The sequence below is a fragment of the Ranitomeya imitator genome, chromosome 6 (assembly GCF_032444005.1).
Source record: "Ranitomeya imitator isolate aRanImi1 chromosome 6, aRanImi1.pri, whole genome shotgun sequence".
Taxonomy (NCBI): Eukaryota; Metazoa; Chordata; class Amphibia; order Anura; family Dendrobatidae; genus Ranitomeya; species Ranitomeya imitator.
The window spans coordinates 80,273,402-80,299,021 of NC_091287.1; the positions used below are offsets into that span (position 1 = coordinate 80,273,402).

General features: G+C 46.1%; 1 protein-coding gene across 1 annotated transcript in view; it reads right to left on the minus strand.

The window, feature by feature from the left end:
• LOC138641968 (ATP-binding cassette sub-family B member 5-like) overlaps window positions 1-25,620 on the minus strand; it is a 189,792-nt gene that overhangs the window by 55,649 nt on the left and 108,523 nt on the right. Inside the window, exons 2-3 of the mRNA XM_069729813.1 lie at window positions 5,870-5,991; window positions 187-247 (exon numbers count right to left, since the gene is read on the minus strand). Coding sequence (XP_069585914.1) covers window positions 187-247; window positions 5,870-5,991 — 183 coding nt within the window. The remainder of the gene's footprint in view (window positions 1-186; window positions 248-5,869; window positions 5,992-25,620) is intronic.

Sequence of the window (25,620 nt, forward strand, 5' to 3'; positions counted from 1 at the left end):
CCCCCTTTAAAGGTGTTCTATGCACTTTATAAATAAAAGTATTTATCCATAAGATATTATAATAGAATAATAATAAACTGCTATACACAATTAACATACAATTGTACATTTTTAATATTGCTTATTAATATTTAGTTTACAAGATGTATATATTCACGTATATTCCATAAAACAATAGTTACTTACAATTTTGATGGGACCAACAGCCTTTGTTTTCTCTTTGCTCCCATCTTTTTCATTTTCTTTCCTTAAAACAAGAAAAGTACAAATTAAAGCGATTATCCAGTAAAAAAACAAACAAACTTATCATTGCTTTGAAAATTGAATTAGCTGACTAGTCGAATACATTTCAATACTGGAATGGAGAAAGAAAGAGAAACTTACACTTTATAGGTGAGAGAGAAGTCTGCACTGATGATAAAAGTTCTCATTGTACAGAAGAGAAAGAGAACCTGATGACCATAACAGCTCACACTGTACAGAAGACAGAAGACCCTGCTGACCATAAGAGCTTACACTGTACAACAGAGAGAGGACCCTGCTGACCATAAGAGTTCACACTGTAAAGAAGACAGAGGACCCTGCTGACCATAAGAGCTTACACTGTACAGAAGACAGAGGACCCTGCTGACCATAAGAGCTCACACTGTACAACAGAGAGAGGACCCTGCTGACCATAAGAGTTCACACTGTAAAGAAGACAGAGGACCCTGCTGACCATAAGAGCTCACACTGTACAGAAGACAGAGGACCCTGCTGACCATAAGAGCTCACACTGTACAACAGAGAGAGGACCCTGCTGACCATAAGAGTTCACACTGTAAAGAAGACAGAGGACCCTGCTGACCATAAGAGCTCACACTGTACAGAAGACAGAGGACCCTGCTGACCATAAGAGCTCACACTGTACAACAGAGAGAGGACCCTGCTGACCATAAGAGCTCACACTGTACAGAAGACAGAAGACCCTGCTGACCATAAGAGCTCACACTGTACAACAGAGAGAGGACCCTGCTGACCATAAGTGTTCACATTGTAAAGAAGACAGAGGACCCAGCTGACCATAAGAACTCACACTGTATAGAAGACAGAGGACCCAGCTGACCATAAGAACTCACACTGTATAGAAGACAGAGGACCCATCTGACCATAAGAGCTTACACTGTACAGAAGACAGAGGACACTGCTGTCCATAAGAGCTCACACTGTGCAGAAGACAGAGGACCCAGCTGACCATAAGAACTCACACTGTACAGAAGACAGAGGACCCAGCTGACCATAAGAGCTCACACTGTAAAGAAGACAGAGGACCCAGCTGACCATAAGAGTTCACACTGTAAAGAAGACAGAGGACCCAGATGACCATAAGAACTCACACTGTATAGAAGACAGAGGACCCAGGTGACTGTAAGAGCTCACACTGTAAAGAAGACAGAGGACCCAGCTGACCATAAGAACTCACACTGTATAGAAGACAGAGGACCCAGCTGACCATAAGAGCTTACACTGTACAGAAGACAGAGGACCCAGCTGACCATAAGAACTCACACTGTACAGAAGACAGAGGACCAAGGTGACTGTAAAAACTCACACTGTATGGAAGACAGAGGACCCAGCTGACCATAAGAGCTCACACTGTACAGAAGACAGAGGACCCAGCTGACCATAAGAGCTCACACTGTAAAGAAGACAGAGGACCCAGCTGACCATAAGAGTTCACACTGTAAAGAAGACAGAGGACCCAGATGACCATAAGAACTCACACTGTATAGAAGACAGAGGACCCAGGTGACTGTAAGAGCTCACACTGTAAAGAAGACAGAGGACCCAGCTGACCATAAGAACTCACACTGTATAGAAGACAGAGGACCCAGCTGACCATAAGAACTCACACTGTACAGAAGACAGAGGACCCAGCTGACCATAAGAGCTCACACTGTATAGAAGACAGTGGACCCAGGTGACTGTAAGAGCTCACACTGTAAAGAAGACAGAGGACCCAGCTGACCATAAGAACTCACACTGTATGGAAGACAGAGGACCCAGCTGACCATAAGAGCTCACACTGTACAAAAGAGAGAGAACGCTGCTGACCATAAGAGCTCACACTGTACAAAAGAGAGAGGACACTGCTATCCATAAGAGCTCACACTGTACAGAAGACAGAGGACCCATCTGACCATAAGAGCTTACACTGTACAGAAGACAGAGGACACTGCTGTCCATAAGAGCTCACACTGTGCAGAAGACAGAGGACCCAGCTGACCATAAGAACTCACACTGTATGGAAGACAGAGGACCCAGCTGACCATAAGAACTCACACTGTACAGAAGACAGAGGACCCAGCTGACCATAAGAGCTCACACTGTACAGAAGACAGAGGAGCCAGCTGACCATAAGAGTTCACACTGTAAAGAAGACAGAGGACCCAGCTGACCATAAGAACTCACACTGTATAGAAGACAGAGGACCCAGGTGACTGTAAGAGCTCACACTGTAAAGAAGACAGAGGACCCAGCTGACCATAAGAACTCACACTGTATGGAAGACAGAGGACCCAGCTGACCATAAGAGCTCACACTGTACAGAAGACAGAGGACCCAGCTGACCATAAGAACTCACACTGTACAGAAGACAGAGGACCCTGCTGACCATAAGAGCTCACACTGTACAGAAGACAGAGGACCCTGCTGACCATAAGAGCTCACACTGTACAACAGAGAGAGGACCCTGCTGACCATAAGAGTTCACACTGTAAAGAAGACAGAGGACCCTGCTGACCATAAGAGCTCACACTGTACAGAAGACAGAGGACCCTGCTGACCATAAGAGCTCACACTGTACAACAGAGAGAGGACCCTGCTGACCATAAGAGCTCACACTGTACAGAAGACAGAAGACCCTGCTGACCATAAGAGCTCACACTGTACAACAGAGAGAGGACCCTGCTGACCATAAGTGTTCACATTGTAAAGAAGACAGAGGACCCAGCTGACCATAAGAACTCACACTGTATAGAAGACAGAGGACCCAGGTGACTGTAAGAGCTCACACTGTAAAGAAGACAGAGGACCCAGCTGACCATAAGAACTCACACTGTATAGAAGACAGAGGACCCAGCTGACCATAAGAGCTTACACTGTACAGAAGACAGAGGACCCTGCTGTCCATAAGAGCTCACACTGTGCAGAAGACAGAGGACCCAGCTGACCATAAGAACTCACACTGTACAGAAGACAGAGGACCAAGGTGACTGTAAAAACTCACACTGTATGGAAGACAGAGGACCCAGCTGACCATAAGAGCTCACACTGTACAGAAGACAGAGGACCCAGCTGACCATAAGAGCTCACACTGTAAAGAAGACAGAGGACCCAGCTGACCATAAGAGTTCACACTGTAAAGAAGACAGAGGACCCAGATGACCATAAGAACTCACACTGTATAGAAGACAGAGGACCCAGGTGACTGTAAGAGCTCACACTGTAAAGAAGACAGAGGACCCAGCTGACCATAAGAACTCACACTGTATAGAAGACAGAGGACCCAGCTGACCATAAGAACTCACACTGTACAGAAGACAGAGGACCCAGCTGACCATAAGAGCTTACACTGTACAGAAGACAGAGGACCCAGCTGACCATAAGAACTCACACTGTATAGAAGACAGAGGACCCAGGTGACTGTAAGAACTCACACTGTACAGAAGACAGAGGACCCAGCTGACCATAAGAACTCACACTGTACAGAAGACAGAGGACCCAGCTGACCATAAGAGCTCACACTGTATAGAAGACAGTGGACCCAGGTGACTGTAAGAGCTCACACTGTACAAAAGAGAGAGAACGCTGCTGACCATAAGAGCTCACACTGTACAAAAGAGAGAGGACACTGCTATCCATAAGAGCTCACACTGTACAGAAGACAGAGGACCCATCTGACCATAAGAGCTTACACTGTACAGAAGACAGAGGACACTGCTGTCCCTAAGAGCTCACACTGTGCAGAAGACAGAGGACCCAGCTGACCATAAGAGCTTACACTGCACAGAAGACAGAGGACACTGCTGTCCATAAGAGCTCACACTGTGCAGAAGACAGAGGACCCAGCTGACCATAAGAACTCACACTGTATGGAAGACAGAGGACCCAGCTGACCATAAGAACTCACACTGTACAGAAGACAGAGGACCCAGCTGACCATAAGAGCTCACACTGTACAGAAGACAGAGGAGCCAGCTGACCATAAGAGTTCACACTGTAAAGAAGACAGAGGACCCAGCTGACCATAAGAACTCACACTGTATAGAAGACAGAGGACCCAGGTGACTGTAAGAGCTCACACTGTAAAGAAGACAGAGGACCCAGCTGACCATAAGAACTCACACTGTATGGAAGACAGAGGACCCAGCTGACCATAAGAGCTCACACTGTACAGAAGACAGAGGACCCAGCTGACCATAAGAACTCACACTGTACAGAAGACAGAGGACCCAGCTGACCATAAGAGCTCACACTGTACAGAAGACAGAGGACCCAGCTGACCATAAGAGCTCACACTGTATAGAAGACAGTGGACCCAGGTGACTGTAAGAGCTCACACTGTACAAAAGAGAGAGAACGCTGCTGACCATAAGAGCTCACACTGTGCAGAAGACAGAGGACCCAGCTGACCATAAGAGCTTACACTGCATAGAAGACAGAGGACACTGCTGTCCATAAGAACTCACACTGTACAAAAGAGAGAGGACACTGCTGTCCATAAGAGCTCACACTGCACAGAAGACAGAGGACACTGCTGTCCATAAGAGCTCACACTGTACAGAAGACAGAGGACCCCGCTGACTAAAAGAGCTTACACTGTACAGAAGACAGAGGACCCAGCTGACCATAAGAGCTCACACTGTACAGAAGACAGAGGACCCAGCTGACCATAAGAACTCACACTGTACAGAAGACAGAGGACCCAGCTGACCATAAGAGCTCACACTGTACAGAAGACAGAGGACCCAGCTGACCATAAGAGTTCACACTGTAAAGAAGACAGAGGACCCAGCTGACCATAAGAACTCACACTGTATAGAAGACAGAGGACCCAGGTGACTGTAAGAGCTCACACTGTAAAGAAGACAGAGGACCCAGCTGACCATAAGAACTCACACTGTATAGAAGACAGAGGACCCAGCTGACCATAAGAGCTCACACTGTACAGAAGACAGAGGACCCAGCTGACCATAAGAACTCACACTGTACAGAAGACAGAGGACCCAGCTGACCATAAGAGCTCACACTGTATAGAAGACAGTGGACCCAGGTGACTGTAAGAGCTCACACTGTACAAAAGAGAGAGAACGCTGCTGACCATAAGAGCTCACACTGTACAAAAGAGAGAGGACACTGCTGTCCAAAAGAGCTCACACTGTATAGAAGACAGTGGACCCAGCTGACCATAAGAGCTCACACTGTATAGAAGACAGTGGACCCAGGTGACTGTAAGAGCTCACACTGTACAAAAGAGAGAGAACGCTGCTGACCATAAGAGCTCACACTGTACAAAAGAGAGAGGACACTGCTGTCCATAAGAGCTCACACTGTACAGAAGACAGAGGACCCAGCTGACCATAAGAGCTTACACTGTACAGAAGACAGAGGACACTGCTGTCCATAAGAGCTCACACTGTGCAGAAGACAGAGGACCCAGCTGACCATAAGAGCTTACACTGCACAGAAGACAGAGGACCCCGCTGACCAAAAGAGCTTACACTGTACAGAAGACAGAGGACCCAGCTGACAATAAGAGCTCACACTGTAAAGAAGACAGAGGACCCAGCTGACGATAAGAGCTTATGTCTGAAAACATAATACATACGCATTTTGCTTTTGACTTTCATCCAGTAAGGATTCTGTTGTGGGGTGAATGTTGTTGATCTCTGTATCCCCTTCTTTGATATCTTTCCTTTTCTTGCTTCCATTGGACATCCATGAAAACCACTGCAGAATATAAAATAACTGATATGATACAAGCAAAACAATGAAATATCATTGTAATCATTATCAATTTAACAAATAAAGGAAAATATTAAAGGGGACCTGTCACCAGGTTTGGCTGATATAAGATATGGCCATCACCTTTCAGGCCTTACCTAAAGCATTGTACAATGCTGTAGATAAGCCCCCGATCCGACCTGCAAGAGAAGAAAAATAAGTTTTATTATACTCACCTGCAGGGGGGTTCGGTCCAAAGGGTGTCGCAGGTCCTGGTCCGGCACCTCCTATCGTCTTGCGGTGCCGTCCTCCTGCTTGCTTCATGGCTCCCCGGCATCGTGATCCTGCGCAGGCGTACTTATCTGCCCTCTCAAGGGCAGAGCAAAGTACTGCAGTGTGCAGGCGCTGGGCCTCGTTAACCTTTCCCGGATCCTGCGCACTGCAGTACTTTGCTCTGCCCTCGACAGGGCAGATAAGTACGTCTACGCAGGAGTGTGATGCCGGGGAGCCATGGAGCAAGTAGGAGGGCGGCATCACAAGAAGATGGGTGGCGCCGGACCAGGATCTGCGACACTCATTGGATACTTCAGGTGAGTATAATAAAACTTATTTTACTTCTCTTGCAGGTCGGATCGGGGGCTTATCTACAGCATTATAGAATGCTGTGGATAAGCCCTGAAAGGTGGTGGCCGTAACTTGTATCGACCAAACCTGGTGACAGGTTCACTTTAATAGCCGTTAATAAATAATGCTACCAATTATGTTTCCTGTGGTCACTTTTATACTTCCAACAGGACATGGATACAGTGATATCTGGAGGTGAAAATGTACCTCCTCCAGAAAAATAACAACAGGAAAAATTTGGAGTGATGTAAAAAAAGGGTAATTTGGAAAAAGTCACATTTCATTAATCTGTCTAAAACATCTGCGTGAGCAAAGTTGTCAATGAAAATTTACAAGGCAGCGATTTACCATTTGAGGTTTTTTAAGATGCTTTTCTTTTTCTTATCTTGTGGTTTTCACTGATCTATAATGTTTCAGATTCATCAAAATGGAGCATGCAGTTAATGAATTTGGCTCAAAATTTTAAAAAAGGGCTTTTGTTCTAATACTAATATTTTTTTTCAAGATAATGAAAAAAATGAAACTTTTTGATTTAAGTGCGGAAAATTACTCTTTGGACTGGAGTGGAGTTGTGCCAAATTTTGCAACTTTTTAAAAAGTTGCAATTGATGAATCAGACTCAGGCACAAAAGCAATGATGAATAGGATCAATCACTTAAAAGAGAAAGAAAAAAATAAAACACAATAAGAATAAGGTGCAAAAACTAAAACCACTAAAACGGAGCAAATTACTCCAGAAAATTGGAGAAACAACAATGATGAATCATTGTTTTAAGATTCTATAACTTTCAAAAATGTGTTCACTTTTAGGCCCCCTTCACACATCTTGATGATTCCTGTACATGAAAAAAGTGCTGGTGAGATTCGTGGTTAAGATAAACGAGCAAGGCCAAGCGCCAGATTTTGTGCATTTTATGGATGTGCCATTTCTGGGGCAGCGGAGGGCTGAAGTTGGTAGCCTGGGAGGGTGAGGTCAATACAATATCCCTGGCCCCTTCCTGTGCTATTAATATCAAACCCACAGCTGTCTGCGTAGCCTTTGCTGGTTAGAATTTGCTGGGGACCCAAGACAGTTTTTGGGAGTTCCCCCATAAACTAACCAGTAAAGGCTAAGTGTGAAGGATCCGCTACTTGTCACCCCACCTAATATCAATATTACGTCAGCGGGATCACATGGTAAGGTATCCCAACTTGTACTAATGTGACGTTCCGCACCCCCTAGGAGCACGTAAGGTCAGATTGGTAGAGATTTTCACTTCAACCAAAGAAGGCAGTTAGAGCAGGGGACCCACACAGTCACTGACGTGACACCACACTCGACCACAACCCTGACAGGCTGAGAGGCCCCATTCACCAGCCCCAGTGAAAGAGAACCTTATCAATTCCTCGTTCAATAAAATCCGGGCCCGTTAATGGGATTATATTGGCCAGAAACCAGCCTTGGTAGCATGGAAAATTAAGCTAAGCAGACTTGTGGATTCTTGGATCAAGGTAAGTAAGTAGCTCAAGATTAAATTATATATTTAATTGCCCTAAGGGCACACTAGACAGTACACTATAAATCCCCTCCCCTTACCTCTTCAGCTGCAAACTCCAAAACCTATGAAAGATTATAACTTCTTTCTAGTGGGTCCTAGGGCAGCAGTTCTGGCGTCATCGGATCCAGGTGGGCCCCTGCTACACGTTAAGACCAAACACAGTTTTGCTATCTGGTTTCTACAGGCTGTTCTAGGTATCTTCATGCCTCTGGGTGCTAGAATGGGTTGAGAGTTGAGACCCAGCCAGGCATCCGCCATGTTCTGGCAATCTCAGAAATATAACCGGTGTGTGGCCAGTACATAAAATAAGTCAATTTTCTCCTTATGAAATCCTAGTTGCAGACCGTATGGGTTGAGTCCACATGGGGTCTTCCTGTAAGAGCTGGATTCTAGCTAGGACCACCTGCAGAGCTAGAGCTAGGTGTCTTCTTACAGCTACTGTACACATTCTTACAGGACTATTGTAAAGGTACCTTCACACTGAACGATATCGCTAGCGATCCGTGACGTTGCAGCGTCCTGGCTAGCGATATCATTGAGTTTGACAGGCAGCAGCGATCAGGATCCTGCTGTGCCATCGTTGGTCGGAGCAGAAAGTCCAGAACTTTATTGCGTCGCTGGACTCCCGCAGACATCGCTGAATCGGCGTGTGTGACGCCGATTCAGCGATGTCTTCACTGGTAACCAGGGTAAACATCGGGTTACTAAGCGCAGGGCCGCGCTTAGTAACCCAATATTTACCCTGGTTACCAGCGTAAACGTAAAAAAAAACAAGCACTACATACTTACATTCCGGTGTCTGTCCCCTGGCGCTGTGCATCTCTGCACTGTGTAAGCGCCGGCCGGAAAGCAGAGCACAGCGGTGACGTCACCGCTGTGCTTTCCGGCTGGTGCTCACAGTCAGTGCAGAGAAGCACAGCGCCGGGGGACAGACACCGGAATGTAGGTATGTAGTGTTTTTTTTTTTTACGTTTACGTTGGTAACCAGGATAAACATCGGGTTACTAAGTGCGGCCCTGCGCTTAGTAACCCAATGTTTACCCTTGTTACCAGGGGACTTCGCATCGTTGGTCGCTGGAGAGCTGTCTGTGTGACAGCTCTCCAGCGACCACACAGCGACGCTGCAGCGATCGGGATCGTTGTCTAGATCGCTGCAGCGTCGCTAAATGTGACGGTACCTTAAGCTGCCATTACATCCCCCCCATCCTTCACACTAAGCAAACAGCTGTGAGCTGTTATTAATAGCATGGTAACTTTTTGGGATATAGTCCCCTTTCCCAGATTAGTAACATTAGCCGTGGTCTTTCACTCTGCTAGTTATGAAAATTGTTATGAAAGGCAATTCAGTACCACAATGGACATAGCGGTCAGAGCACATACAGTGATCTAACAATAACCCAAAATCATAGAACGAGCTCTGAGACGTGGGAACTCTGCAGACCGCAATCCCTAATCCTCTCCAAACAACACTAGAGGCAGCCGTGGATTGCGCCTAACTCTGCCTATGCAACTCGGCACAGCCTGAGAAACTAACTAGCCTGAAGATAGAAAATAAGCCTACCTTGCCTCAGAGAAATACCCCAAAGGAAAAGGCAGCCCCCCACATATAATGACTGTGAGTTAAGATGAAAAGACAAACGTAGAGATGAAATAGATTCAGCAAAGTGAGGCCCAACTTTCTTAACAGAGCGAGGATAGGAAAGGTCACTTTGCGGTCTACACAAAACCCTAAAGAAAACCACGCAAAGGGGGCAAAAAGACCCTCCGTACCGAACTAACGGCACGGAGGTACACCCTTTGCGTCCCAGAGCTTCCAGCAACAAATTAGACAAGCTGGACAGAAAAGATAGCAAACAAATAGCAAAGAAGAACTTAGCTATGCAGAGCAGCAGGCCACAGGAATGATCCAGGGAAAAGCAAGTCCAACACTGGAACATTGACAGGAAGCCAGGATCAAAGCATTAGGTGGAGTTAAGTAGAGAAGCACCTAACGACCTCACCAGATCACCTGAGGGAGGAAACTCAGAAGCCGCAGTACCACTTGTGACCACAGGAGGGAGCTCTGCCACAGAATTCACAACAGTACCCCCCCTTGAGGAGGGGTCACCGAACCCTCACCAGAGCCCCCAAGGCCGACCAGGATGAGCCACATGAAAGGCACGAACAAGATCGGGAGCATGGACATCAGAGGCAAAAACCCAGGAATTATCTTCCTGAGCATAACCCTTCCATTTAACCAGATACTGGAGTTTCCGTCTAGAAACACGAGAATCCAAAATCTTCTCCACAATATACTCCAATTCCCCCTCCACCAAAACCGGGGCAGGAGGATCAACAGATGGAACCATAGGTGCCACGTATCTCCGCAACAATGACCTATGGAATACGTTATGTATGGAAAAAGAATCTGGAAGGGTCAGACGAAAAGACACAGGATTAAGAACCTCAGAAATCCTATACGGACCAATGAAACGAGGTTTAAACTTAGGAGAGGAAACCTTCATAGGAATATGACGAGAAGATAACCAAACCAGATCCCCAACACGAAGTCGGGGACCCACACGGCGTCTGCGATTAGCGAAACGTTGAGCCTTCTCCTGGGACAAGGTCAAATTGTCCACTACATGAGTCCAAATCTGCTGCAACCTGTCCACCACAGTATCCACACCAGGACAGTCCGAAGACTCAACCTGTCCTGAAGAGAAACGAGGATGGAACCCAGAATTGCAGAAAAATGGCGAAACCAAGGTAGCCGAGCTGGCCCGATTATTAAGGGCGAACTCAGCCAAAGGCAAAAAGGACACCCAGTTATCCTGATCGGCAGAAACAAAGCATCTCAGATAGGTTTCCAAGGTCTGATTGGTTCGTTCGGTCTGGCCATTAGTCTGAGGATGGAAAGCCGAGGAAAAAGACAAATCAATGCCCATCCTACCACAAAAGGCTCGCCAAAACCTTGAAACAAACTGGGAACCTCTGTCAGAAACGATATTCTCTGGAATGCCATGTAAACGAACCACATGCTGGAAGAACAATGGCACCAAATCAGAGGAGGAAGGCAATTTAGACAAGGGTACCAGATGGACCATCTTAGAAAAGCGATCACAGACCACCCAAATGACTGACATCTTTTGAGAAACGGGAAGATCTGAAATAAAATCCATAGAGATATGTGTCCAAGGCCTCTTCGGGACCGGCAAGGGCAAAAGCAACCCACTGGCACGAGAACAGCAGGGCTTAGCCCGAGCACAAATCCCACAGGACTGCACAAAAGCACGCACATCCCGCGACAGAGACGGCCACCAAAAGGATCTAGCCACTAACTCTCTGGTACCAAAGATTCCAGGATGACCAGCCAACACCGAACAATGAACCTCAGAGATAACTTTATTGGTCCACCTATCAGGGACAAACAGTCTCTCCGCTGGACAACGATCAGGTTTATTAGCCTGAAATTTTTGCAGCACCCGCCGCAAATCAGGGGAGATGGCAGACACAATTACTCCTTCCTTGAGGATACCCGCCGGCTCAGACAAACCCGGAGAGTCGGGCACAAAACTCCTAGACAGAGCATCCGCCTTCACATTTTTAGAGCCCGGAAGGTACGAAATCACAAAGTCAAAATGGGCAAAAAACAGCGACCAACGAGCCTGTCTAGGATTCAACCGCTTAGCAGACTCGAGATAAGTCAAGTTCTTATGATCGGTCAATACCACCACGCGATGCTTAGCTCCTTCAAGCCAATGACGCCACTCCTCGAATGCCCACTTCATGGCCAGCAACTCTCGGTTGCCCACATCATAATTTCGCTCAGCAGGCGAAAACTTCCTGGGAAAAAAAGCGCATGGTTTCATCACTGAGCAATCAGAACCTCTCTGCGACAAAACAGCCCCTGCTCCAATCTCAGAAGCATCAACCTCGACCTGGAACGGAAGAGAAACATCTGGTTGACACAACACAGGGGCAGAAGAAAAACGACGCTTCAACTCTTGAAAAGCTTCCACAGCAGCAGAAGACCAATTGACCAAATCAGCACCCTTCTTGGTCAAATCGGTCAATGGTTTGGCAATACTAGAAAAATTGCAGATGAAGCGACGATAAAAATTAGCAAAGCCCAGGAACTTTTGCAGACTTTTCAGAGATGTCGGCTGAGTCCAATCATGGATGGCTTGGACCTTAACAGGATCCATCTCGATAGTAGAAGGGGAAAAGATGAACCCCAAAAATGAAACCTTCTGCACACCAAAGAGACACTTTGATCCCTTCACAAACAAAGAATTAGCACGCAGGACCTGAAAAACCGTTCTGACCTGCTTCACATAGTAACATAGTAACATAGTAACATAGTTAGTAAGGCCGAAAAAAGACATTTGTCCATCCAGTTCAGCCTATATTCCATCATAATAAATCCACAGATCTACGTCCTTCTACAGAACCTACATGAGACTCCCAATCATCCGAGAAGATCAAAATGTCATCCAAGTACACAATCGGGAATTTATCCAGGTACTCTCGGAAGATGTCATGCATAAAGGACTGAAACACTGATGGAGCATTGGCAAGTCCGAATGGCATCACTAGATACTCAAAATGACCCTCGGGCGTATTAAATGCAGTTTTCCATTTATCTCCTCGCCTGATTCGCACCAGATTATACGCACCACGAAGATCTATCTTGGTGAACCAACTAGCCCCCTTAATCCGAGCAAACAAATCAGATAACAATGGCAAGGGGTACTGAAATTTAACCGTGATCTTATTTAGAAGGCGGTAATCTATACAAGGTCTCAACGAACCATCCTTCTTGGCTACAAAAAAGAACCCTGCTCCTAATGGTGACGATGACGGGCGAATATGCCCCTTCTCCAGGGATTCCTTCACATAACTGCGCATAGCGGCGTGCTCAGGCACGGATAAATTAAACAGTCGACCTTTTGGGAATTTACTACCAGGAATCAAATTGATAGCACAATCACAATCCCTATGCGGAGGTAGGGTATCGGACTTGGGCTCATCAAATACATCCCGGTAATCAGACAAGAACTCTGGAACCTCAGAAGGGGTGGATGACGAAATTGACAGAAATGGAACATCACCATGTACCCCCTGACAACCCCAGCTGGACACCGACATGGATTTCCAATCTAATACTGGATTATGGGCTTGTAGCCATGGCAACCCCAACACGACCACATCATGCAGATTATGCAACACCAGAAAGCGAATAACCTCCTGATGTGCAGAAGCCATGCACATGGTCAGCTGGGTCCAGTATTGAGGCTTATTCTTGGCCAAAGGCGTGGCATCAATTCCTCTCAATGGAATAGGACACTGCAAGGGCTCTAAGAGAAACCCACAACGCTTAGCATACTCCAAGTCCATCAAATTCAGGGCAGCGCCTGAATCCACAAATGCCATGACAGAACACGATGACAAAGAACAGATCAAGGCAACGGACAGAAGAAATTTTGACTGTACCGTACCAATGGTGGCAGACCTAGCGAACCGCTTAGTGCGCTTAGGACAATCAGAGATAGCATGAGTGGAATCACCACAATAGAAACACAGCCCATTCAGATGTCTGTGTTCTTGCCGTTCAACTCTGGTCAAAGTCCTATCGCACTGCATAGGCTCAGGTTTAAGCTCAGGTAATACCGCCAAATGGTGCACAGATTTACGCTCACGCAAGCGTCGACCGATCTGAATGGCCAAAGACATAGACTCATTCAAACAAGCAGGCATAGAAAATCCCACCATGACATCCTTAAGGGCTTCAGAGAGACCCTTTCTGAACATAGCTGCCAGCGCAGATTCATTCCAATGAGTGAGCACGGACCACTTTCTAAATTTCTGACAATATACCTCTATCTCATCCTGACCCTGACAAAGAGCCAGCAAATTTTTCTCTGCCTGATCCACTGAATTAGGTTCATCGTACAGCAATCCGAGCGCCAGGAAAAATGCATCGATATTACTTAATGCAGGATCTCCAGGCGCAAGAGAAAATGCCCAGTCCTGAGGGTCGCCGCGCAAAAAAGAAATAATAATCAAAACCTGTTGAACTGGATCACCAGAGGAGCAAGGTTTCAAGGCCAGAAATAGTTTACAATTATTTTTGAAACTCAGAAACTTAGTTCTATCTCCAAAAAACAAATCAGGAATAGGAATTCTTGGTTCTAACATAGATTTCTGATCAATAGTGTCTTGAATCTTTTGTACTCTTGCCGAGAGCTGATCCACAAATGAAGACAGACTTCTAATGTCCATCGCTACACCTGTGTACTGAACCACCCAAATGTCTAGGGGAAAAAAAAGGCAAAACACAGTGCAAAGAAAAAAAAATGGTATCAGAACTTCTTTTTTCCCTCTATTGAGAATCATTAGTACTTTGGGCTTCCTGTACTGTTATGAAAGGCAATTCAGTACCACAATGGACATAGCGGTCAGAGCACACACAGTGATCTGACAATAACCCAAAATCATAGAACGAGCTCTGAGACGTGGGAACTCTGCAGACCGCAATCCCTAATCCTCTCCAAACAACACTAGAGGCAGCCGTGGATTGCGCCTAACTCTGCCTATGCAACTCGGCACAGCCTGAGAAACTAACTAGCCTGAAGACAGAAAATAAGCCTACCTTGCCTCAGAGAAATACCCCAAAGGAAAAGGCAGCCCCCCACATATAATGACTGTGAGTTAAGATGAAAAGACAAACGTAGAGATGAAATAGATTCAGCAAAGTGAGGCCCGACTTTCTTAACAGAGCGAGGATAGGAAAGGTCACTTTGCGGTCTACACAAAACCCTAAAGAAAACCACGCAAAGGGGGCAAAAAGACCCTCCGTACCGAACTAACGGCACGGAGGTACACCCTTTGCGTCTCAGAGCTTCCAGCAACAAATTAGACAAGCTGGACAGAAAAAATAGCAAACAAATAGCAAAGAAGAACTTAGCTATGCAGAGCAGCAGGCCACAGGAATGATCCAGGGAAAAGCAAGTCCAACACTGGAACATTGACAGGAAGCCAGGATCAAAGCATTAGGTGGAGTTAAGTAGAGAAGCACCTAACGACCTCACCAGATCACCTGAGGGAGGAAACTCAGAAGCCGCAGTACCACTTGTGACCACAGGAGGGAGCTCTGCCACAGAATTCACAACAGAAAATTACGTGGGAGCTCACACCAATTTTTTAATTTAATTCTTAAATTTACATATGATGTACACAGCGAGTGATGAATACAACTTCCATCATTGTCGCCTGGTCGCGTTGATCTCAGGGTGACCGGGCAACAATGATCAGAGCTGTCTTCAGCACCCGGTACCTGGGAACAGCGCGAACTGTACTCCTTTTTCCCAGGCACCAGTATGTAATCCATGTGTCATCAGTGTGTACTTGTGCATGAAGCATTTTATTCTCGTTGCACGTAACAAACTAACATGTCTGTGGTTTTTTCACATGGTACAAGGAACAGGTGGCTCTTTTAGTTATGCTCCTTGTAGACACTGAACTTAACACTTATAAAATACTAGATTGTGGCCCGATTCTAACGCATCGGGTATTCTAGAATATGCATGTCCCCGTAGTATATGGACAATGATGATTCCAGAATTCGCGGCAGACTGTGCCCGTCGCTGATTGGTCGAGGCAACCTTTATGAGATCATCGTCGCCATGGCAACCATTATGACATCTACGTCGAGACTGTGCCCGTCGCTGATTGGTCGAGGCCTGGCGGCCTCGACCAATCAGACGCGGGATGTCTACGTCCTTTATGACATCATCGTCGCTGTGCCCATCACTGATTGGTCGAGGCCTGGCGGCCTCGACCAATCAGAGACGCGGGATTTCTACGTCGATACTGTGCCCGTCGCTGATTGGTCGAGGCCTGGCGGCCTCAACCAATCAGAGACGCGGGATTTCCAGGACAGACAGACAGACAGAAAGACAGACAGACAGACGGAAAAACCCTTAGACAATTATATATATAGATGTGTCCCCTTATACCATGAAACCGTCCCGGAGGTGGGACTACGCTGAGGAGGCGGTGTCCGGCACCAAGGGGGTATGAATGCCGGCTGTGGTGCGTCTCATGATGACGGAAAGTCCCACCTCCGGGACGGTTTCTGTTATGAACTGGTGATTCAGAACCACAATAGACCTGGTGGTTAAGAGAACACAAAGTGACCTGATAGTTACTAATAACATAGGACGAGCTCTGAGACGTGGGAACTCTGCTGACCGCTATCCCTAATGCTATCACACCACACTAGAGGTAGCCGTGGAGCGCTCCTGACCAGACCTAGGCGCCTCGGGCACAGCCTGAGAAACTAGCTAGCCCTGAGGAGGGAAAAATAAGCCTACCTTGCCTCAGAGAAATTCCCCAAAGGAAAAGGCAGCCCCCCACATATAATGACTGTGAGCAAAGATGAAAATACAAACACAGAGATGAAATAGATTGTAGCAAAGTGAGGCCCGACTTACTGAATAGACCGAGGATAGGAAAGATAGCTTTGCGGTCAACACAAAAACCTACAAACAACCACACAGAGGGCACAAAAAGACCCTCCGCACCGACTAACGGTACGGAGGTGCTCCCTCTGCGTCCCAGAGCTTCCAGCAAGCAAGAAAACCCAATATAGCAAGCTGGACAGAAAAAATAGCAAACAAAAGTAACACAAGCAGAACTTAGCTTATGCAGTGAAGACAGGCCACAAGAACGATCCAGGAGAGAGAGCAAGACCAATACTGGAACATTGACTGGAGGCCAGGAACAAAGAACTAGGTGGAGTTAAATAGAGCAGCACCTAACGACTTAACCTCATCACCTGAGGAAGGAAACTCAGAAGCCGCAGCCCCACTCACATCCACCAGAGGAAGCTCATAGACAGAACCAGCCGCAGTACCACTCATGACCACAGGAGGGAGCTTGACCACAGAATTCACAACAGTACCCCCCCCTTGAGGAGGGGTCACCGAACCCTCACCAGAGCCCCCAGGCCGACCAGGATGAGCCAAATGAAATGCACGAACCAGATCGGCAGCATGAACATCAGAGGCATAGACCCAGGAATTATCTTCCTGACCATAACCCTTCCACTTAACCAGGTACTGGAGCTTCCGTCTCGAAATACGAGAATCCAAAATCTTCTCCACTATATACTCCAACTCCTCCTCAACCAAAACTGGGGCAGGAGGATCAACGGATGGAACCACAGGTGCCACGTATCTCCGCAACAATGACCTATGGCAGGGGTCCCCAACTCCAGGCCTCGAGGGCCGCCAACAGTGCAGGTTTTCAGGGTTTCTTTAGTATTGCATCGGAGGTAATGTGATCATCTGCACAGGTGATGATTCCAACCCCTGTGCAATACTAAGGAAATCCTGAAAACCTGCACTGTTGGCGGCCCTCGAGGCCTGGAGTTGGGGACCACTGACCTATGGAATACATTATGGATGGAAAAAGAAGCTGGAAGGGTCAGACGAAAAGACACAGGATTAAGAACCTCAGAAATCCTATACGGACCAATGAAACAAGGCTTAAACTTAGGAGAGGAAACTGTCATAGGAATATAACGAGACGACAACCAAACCAAATCCCCAACACGAAGTCGGGGACCCACACAGCGCCTGCGGTTAGCGAAACATTGAGCCTTCTCCTGGGACAATGTCAAATTGTCCACTACATGAGTCCAAATCTGCTGCAACCTGTCCACCACAGTATCCACACCAGAACAGTCTGAAGACTCAACCTGCCCTGAAGAGAAACGAGGATGGAAACCAGAATTGCATAAAAACGGCGAAACCAAAGAAGCCGAGCTGGTCCGATTATTAAGGGCGAACTCAGCCAAAGGCAAAAAGGACACCCAATCATCCTGATCAGCAGAAACAAAACATCTCAGATATGTTTCCAAGGTCTGATTGGTTCGTTCAGTTTGGCCATTTGTCTGAGGATGGAAAGCCGAGGAAAAAGACAAATCAATGCCAATCCTAGCACAAAAGGCTCGCCAAAACCTCGAAACAAACTGGGAACCTCTGTCAGAAATGATGTTCTCCGGAATGCCATGTAAACGAACCACATGCTGGAAAAACAATGGCACCAAATCAGAGGAGGAAGGCAATTTAGACAAGGGTACCAAATGGACCATCTTAGAGAAGCGATCACAAACCACCCAAATGACTGACATCTTTTGAGAGACGGGGAGATCCGAAATAAAATCCATAGAGATATGTGTCCAGGGCCTCTTCGGGACCAGCAAGGGCAAAAGCAACCCACTGGCACGAGAACAGCAGGGCTTAGCCCGAGCACAAATCCCACAGGACTGCACAAACGAACGCACATCCCGCGACAGAGACGGCCACCAAAAGGATCTAGCCACCAAATCTCTGGTACCAAAGATTCCAGGATGACCAGCCAACACCGAACAATGAACCTCAGAGATAACTCTACTCGTCCATTTATCAGGGACAAACAGTTTCTCCGCTGGGCAACGGTCAGGTCTATTAGCCTGAAATTTTTGCAGCACCCGCCGCAAATCAGGGGAGATGGCAGACAAAATTACCCCCTCTTTGAGAATACCCGCCGGCTCAGGCAAACCCGGAGAGTCGGCCACAAAACTCCTAGACAGGGCATCTGCCTTCACATTTTTAGAGCCCGGAAGGTACGAAACCACAAAGTCAAAACGGGAGAAAAACAGCGACCAACGAGCTGTCTAGGATTCAACCGTTTGGCAGACTCGAGATACGTCAAGTTCTTGTGATCAGTCAAGACCACCACGCGATGCTTAGCTCCTTCAAGCCAATGACGCCACTCCTCAAATGCCCACTTCATGGCCAGCAACTCTCGATTGCCAACATCATAATTACGCTCAGCAGGCGAAAACTTCCTGGAAAAGAAGGCACATGGTTTCATCACCGAGCCATCAGAACTTCTTTGTGACAAAACAGCCCCTGCTCCAATCTCAGAAGCATCAACCTCGAACTGGAACGGGAGCGAAACATCTGGTTGGCACTAGGGTTGAGCGAAACGGGTCGAACATTTTCAAAAGTCGCCGACTTTTGGCGAAGTCGAGTTTCATGAAACCCGATCCGACCCCTGTGCGTGGTCGGCCATGCGGTACGCGACTTTCGCGCCAAAGTCGCGTTTCAATGACGCGAAAAGCGCCATTTCTCAGCCAATGAAGGTAAACGCAGAGTGTGGGCAGTGTGATGACATAGGTCCTGGTCCCCACCATCTTAGAGAAGGGCATTGCAGTGATTGGCTTGCTGTCTGCGGCGTCACAGGGGCTATAAAGGGGAGTTCCCGCCGACCGCCATGTTACTGCTGCTGATCTGAGCTTAGGGAGAGGTTGCTGCCGCTTCGTCAGAAGCAGGGATAGCGTTAGGCAGGGTCCATTAACCACAAAACCGCTTGTGCTGTAGCGATTTCCACTGCCCAACACCACCTTCGGTGTGCAGGGACAGTGGAAGCTCCTTTTTTTTTTTTTTTCCTCAGCGCTGTAGCTCATTGGGCTGCCCTAGAAGGCTCCCTGATAGCTGCATTGCTGTGTGTACGCCGCTGTGCAAACCAACTGCTTTTTTCAAAGCACAAATCCTCTTGTTCCTTCCTTTCTGCACAGCTATCTTGTTTGTTTGTCCACACTTTTTATTTAATTTGTGCATCAGTCCACTCCTTATTGCTGCCTGCCATACCTGGCTGAGATTACTGCAGGGAGATAGTAATTGAAGGACAGTTCCTTTTTTTTTTTTTTTTGTGGGAGATTAAGATTGACATTTCTGCTAGAGTGCCATCTCTGTCTGTGTCATCTCTCACTCAGTGGGCCATAGAAAGCCTATTTATTTTTTTGCTTGATTTGGGTTCCAAAATCTACCAGAAAAAATCACAACATCAATCAGTGGGAGAAAAATATTGGCCTCAGGGCTTGTGTGCCACTCCTTACTCCTGTGTGTGCCATCTCTCACTCAGTGGGCCATAGAAAGCCTATTAATTTTTTTGCTTGATTTGGGTTCTAAATTCTACCTGAAAAAATCAATAAATCAATCAGTGGGAGATTAATATTGGCCTTTGGGCTTGTGTGCCAGTCCTAAGCGTGCCATCTCTCTCTCTCTCTCAGATAGTGGGCCATAGAAAGCCTATTTTTTTATTATTTTATTGGGTTTATAAATTTTCCCTGGAAAAAAAAAAAAGTGGGAGATTAATATTGGCCTCTGGGCTTGTGTGCCAGTCCTGAGCGTGCCATCTCTCTCACAAATAGTGGGCCATAGAAAGCCTATTTATTTTTTGGGTTGATTTGGGTTCATAATTCTACCTGAAAAAATCAATCAATCAATCAGTGGGAGATTAATATTGGCCTTTGGGCTTGTGTGCCAGTCCTAAGCGTGCCATCTCTCTCTCTCAGATAGTGGGCCATAGAAAGCCTATTTATTATTATTTTTTTTATTGGGTTTATAAATTTTCCCTGGAAAAAAAAAAAGTGGGAGATTAATATTGGCCTCTGGGCTTGTGTGCCAGTCCTGAGCGTGCCATCTCTCTCACAAATAGTGGGCCATAGAAAGCCTATTTATTTTTTGGGTTGATTTGGGTTCCTAATTCTACCTGAAAAAATCAATCAATCAATCAGTGGGAGAAAAATATTGGCCTCAGGGCTTGTGTGCCACTCCTTACTCCTGTGTGTGCCATCTCTCACTCAGTGGGCCATAGAAAGCCTATTAATTTTTTTGCTTGATTTGGGTTCTAAATTCTACCTGAAAAAATCATTAAATCAATCAGTGGGAGATTAATATTGGGCTTTGGGCTTGTGTGCCAGTCCTAAGCGTGCCATCTCTCTCTCTCAGATAGTGGGCCATAGAAAGCCTATTTATTATTATTTTTTTATTGGGTTTATAAATTTTCCCTGGAAAAAAAAAAAAATGGGAGATTAATATTGGCCTCTGGGCTTGTGTGCCAGTCCTGAGCGTGCCATCTCTCTCACAAATAGTGGGCCATAGAAAGCCTATTAATTTTTTTGCTTCATTTGGGTTCCAAAATCTACCTGAAAAAAATCACTAAATCAATCAGTGGGAGATTAATATTGGCCTCTGGGCTTGTGTGCCACTCCTGACTCCTGTGTGCGTCATCTGTCACTCAGTGGACCCTAGAAAGCCTATTTTTTGTTTTATTTGTTTTCTAAATTCTCCCTGAAACAATCATTTTATTTTCTTTGGTTTCTAAATTATTCCTGAAAAAAATCATTTTTTTGGTATTTTTTTTTCTCTCAAGTCTCCCTGAAAAAAAAAAAAAAAAAAAAATCTGTGGGAGATTCATATTGCCCCTTCTGCTTGTGTGCCAGTCTTGACTCCTGGGTGTGCCATCTCTCTCTCTCTCCCCAATTGTGGGCCATAGAAAGCCTATTAATTTTTTTGCTTGATTTGGGTTCCAAAATCTACCAAAAAAAATCACTAAATCAATCAGTGGGAGATTAATATTGGCCTCTGGGCTTGTGTGCCACTCCTGACTCCTGTGTGCGTCATCTGTCACTCAGTGGGCCCTAGAAAGCCTATTTTTTGTTTTATTTGTTTTCTAAATTCTCCCTGAAACAATCATTTTATTTTCTTTGGTTTCTAAATTATTCCTGAAAAAAATCATTTTTTTTGTATTTTTTTTTCTCTCAAGTCTCCCTGAAAAAAAAAAAAAAAAAAAAATCTGGGGGAGATTCATATTGCCCCTTCTGCTTGTGTGCCAGTCTTGACTCCTGGGTGTGCCATCTCTCTCTCTCTCCCCAATTGTGGGCCATAGAAAGCCTATTAATTTTTTTGCTTGATTTGGGTTCCAAAATCTACCAAAAAAAATCACTAAATCAATCAGTGGGAGATTAATATTGGCCTCTGGGCTTGTGTGCCACTCCTGACTCCTGTGTGCGTCATCTGTCACTCAGTGGGCCCTAGAAAGCCTATTTTTTGTTTTATTTGTTTTCTAAATTCTCCCTGAAACAATCATTTTATTTTCTTTGGTTTCTAAATTATTCCTGAAAAAAATCATTTTTTTGGTATTTTTTTTTCTCTCAAGTCTCCCTGAAAAAAAAAAAAATCTGTGGGAGATTCATATTGCCCCTTCTGCTTGTGTGCCAGTCTTGACTCCTGGGTGTGCCATCTCTCTCTCTCTCCCCAATTGTTGGCCATAGAAAGCCTATTAATTTTTTTGCTTGATTTGGGTTCCAAAATCTACCTGAAAAAAATCACTAAATCAATCAGTGGGAGATTAATATTTGCCTCTGGGCTTGTGTGCCACTCCTGACTCCTGTGTGTGTCATCTGTCACTCAGTGGGCCCTAGAAAGCCTATTTTTTGTTTTATTTGTTTTCTAAATTCTCCCTGAAACAATCATTTTATTTTCTTTGGTTTCTAAATTATTCCTGAAAAAAATCATTTTTTTTGTATTTTTTTTATCTCAAGTCACCCTGAAAAAAAAAAAAAAATCTGTGGGAGATTCATATTGCCCCTTCTGCTTGTGTGCCAGTCTTGACTCCTGGGTGTGCCATCTCTCTCTCTCTCCCCAATTGTGGGCCATAGAAAGCCTATTAAATTTTTTGCTTGATTTGGGTTCCAAAATCTACCAAAAAAAAATCACTAAATCAATCAGTGGGAGATTAATATTGGCCTCTGGGCTTGTGTGCCACTCCTGACTCCTGTGTGCGTCATCTGTCACTCAGTGGGCCCTAGAAAGCCTATTTTTTGTTTTATTTGTTTTCTAAATTCTCCCTGAAACAATCATTTTATTTTCTTTGGTTTCTAAATTATTCCTGAAAAAAATCATTTTTTTGGTATTTTTTTTTCTCTCAAGTCTCCCAGAAAAAAAAAAAAAAAAAAAAAATCTGTGGGAGATTCATATTGCCCCTTCTGCTTGTGTGCCAGTCTTGACTCCTGGGTGTGCCATCTCTCTCTCTCTCCCCAATTGTGGGCCATAGAAAGCCTATTAATTTTTTTGCTTGATTTGGGTTCCAAAATCTACCAAAAAAAATAACTAAATCAATCGGTGGGAGATTAATATTGGCCTCTGGGCTTGTGTGCCACTCCTGACTCCTGTGTGCGTCCTCTCTCACTCAGTGGGCCCTACAAAGCCTTTTTTTTTTTTTTTTTTTCCTAAATTCTCCCTGAAACAATCATTTCATTTTATTTGTTTTATAAATTCTTCTGTAAAAAATAATTTTTTTTAAATTTTTTTTTTTTCTGAAGTCTCCCTTTTAAAAAAAACAAACACAAATCAGTGGGAGATAAATATTTACATTTGCGCTTCAGTGACAGTCCTGCGTGTGTGCCATCTCATTTGTTGCCAACAACAACAGAGTGTGTAACATTGTGGCTGATTTTCGTTGTGGTCTCACCCACCTGTAAAGGGGTAGCTAAATCATACTGAAGTTATAGCTCACCATGTAAGTTGTGTGACAGCAACAAATACCGTTCGTTTGTTAACGTTTTTAAAACAATGAGGAAGTCTGGTGGAAGAGGTCGTGGCCGGGGGCGTTCATTGTCAGCTGGTAATGAGGGTAGTGGTAGTGGTGGAGCATCAGCTGGTCGTGGGAAAAAAAATATTGCACCTAAGTCTGGAGCTGTGGAGCCAGGTTCGTCGTCTGGCTACACAAGGCCTCGAACGCTCCCTTTTCTGGGAGTAGGAAAACCGCTTTTAAAGCCGGAGCAGCAAGAGCAAGTTTTGGCTTATCTTGCTGACTCAGCCTCTAGCTCTTTTGCCTCCTCTCGTGAAACTGGTAAATGTCAAAGCAGCGCGTCGTTAGTGGATGTTCACGGTCAGGGACAAGTCGCTTCCTTGTCCTCTTCAGCAAAAACAACAACAGAGAAGAATGCAGCAGGCGACACAACGGGTTACTCCATGGAGCTCTTTACACATACCGTCCCTGGCTTAGAAAGTGAAGCAGTTAACAGTCCATGCCCATTACAAGTTGAATCTGACATGGAGTGCACTGATGCACAGCCACAGCCAGACTACTATCCTGGTCCTTTGACTCAGACCACAACATTGCCATCGCAGGGTGCTGATCAAGAATCAGACCCTGATGAGACTATGTTGCCCCATCACGAATGCTATACCACCGACCGCCACGGTGACACAGACGAAGTTGCACACGAGCTACAAGAAGAGGTAATAGATGACCCAGTTCTTGACCCCGATTGGCAGCCATTGGGGGAACAGGGTGCAGGCGGCAGCAGTTCTGAAGCGGAGGAGGAGGGGCCGCAGCAGGCATCAACATCGCAACAGGTTCCATCTGCCGGGCCCGTATCTTGCCCAAAACGCGTGGCAAAGCTAAAACCTGTTGGAGGACAGCGTGGCCATCCGGTTAAAGCTCAGTCTGCAATGCCTGAAAAGGTATCCGATGCTAGAAAGAGTGCAGTCTGGCATTTTTTTAAACAACATCCAATTGATCAGCGCAAAGTCATCTGTCAAAAATGTTCAACTACCTTAAGCAGAGGACAGAATCTGAAAAGTCTCAATACAAGATGCATGCATAGACATTTAACCACCATGCATTTGCAAGCCTGGACTAACTACCAAACGTCCCTTAAGGTTGTAGCACCCTCGGCCAATGAAGCTAGTCAGCAACGCAACATCCCTTCCGGCAGTGTAGGGCCACCATTTTCCGCACCACCTGCAGTATCTGTGCAGGTTTCTTTGCCAGGCCAAAGCCGTCAGGGTCAGGGAATCACCAGTTTCGTAGTAGGAAACACTGCATCTAGGGCACCGGTGGCAACAATACCATCTCCCACCGTCTCTCAGTCTGCCATGTCCACCGGCACCCCCGCTAGTTCCACGATCTCCAGCTCTCCAGTCCAGCTCACCCTACATGAGACTATGGTTAGAAAAAGGAAGTACTTAGCCTCGCATCCGCGTACACAGGGTTTGAACGCACACATAGCTAGACTAATCTTGTTAGAGATGATGCCCTACCGTTTAGTTGAAAGCAAAGCTTTCAAAGCCCTGATGGACTACGCTGTACCACGCTACGAGCTACCCAGTCGACACTTTTTTCCAGAAAAGCCATCCCAGCCCTCCACCAGCATGTTAAAGAGCGCATCGTCCATGCACTCAGGCAATCTGTGAGCACAAAGGTGCACCTGACAACAGATGCATGGACCAGTAGGCATGGCCAGGGACGTTACGTGTCCATCACGGCACACTGGTTAAATGTGGTGGATGCAGGGTCCACAGGGGACAGCAAGTTTGGGACAGTTCTGCCTAGCCCACGGTCTAGGAAACAATTGGCTGTAGCCGTTCGCACCCCCTCCTCCTCCTCTTCGTCCTCCTGCAGAAGCGAGAGCTCGTCCACAGACCGCAGTCGCACAACCACTCCATCCGCAGCTGCTCCATGGGGCAGCTACTGGCAAACGTCAGCAGGCTGTATTGGCTATGAAGTGTTTGGGCGACAACAGACACACCGCGGAAGTTCTGTCCGAGTTCTTGCAGCAAGAAACGCAGTCGTGGCTGGGCACTGT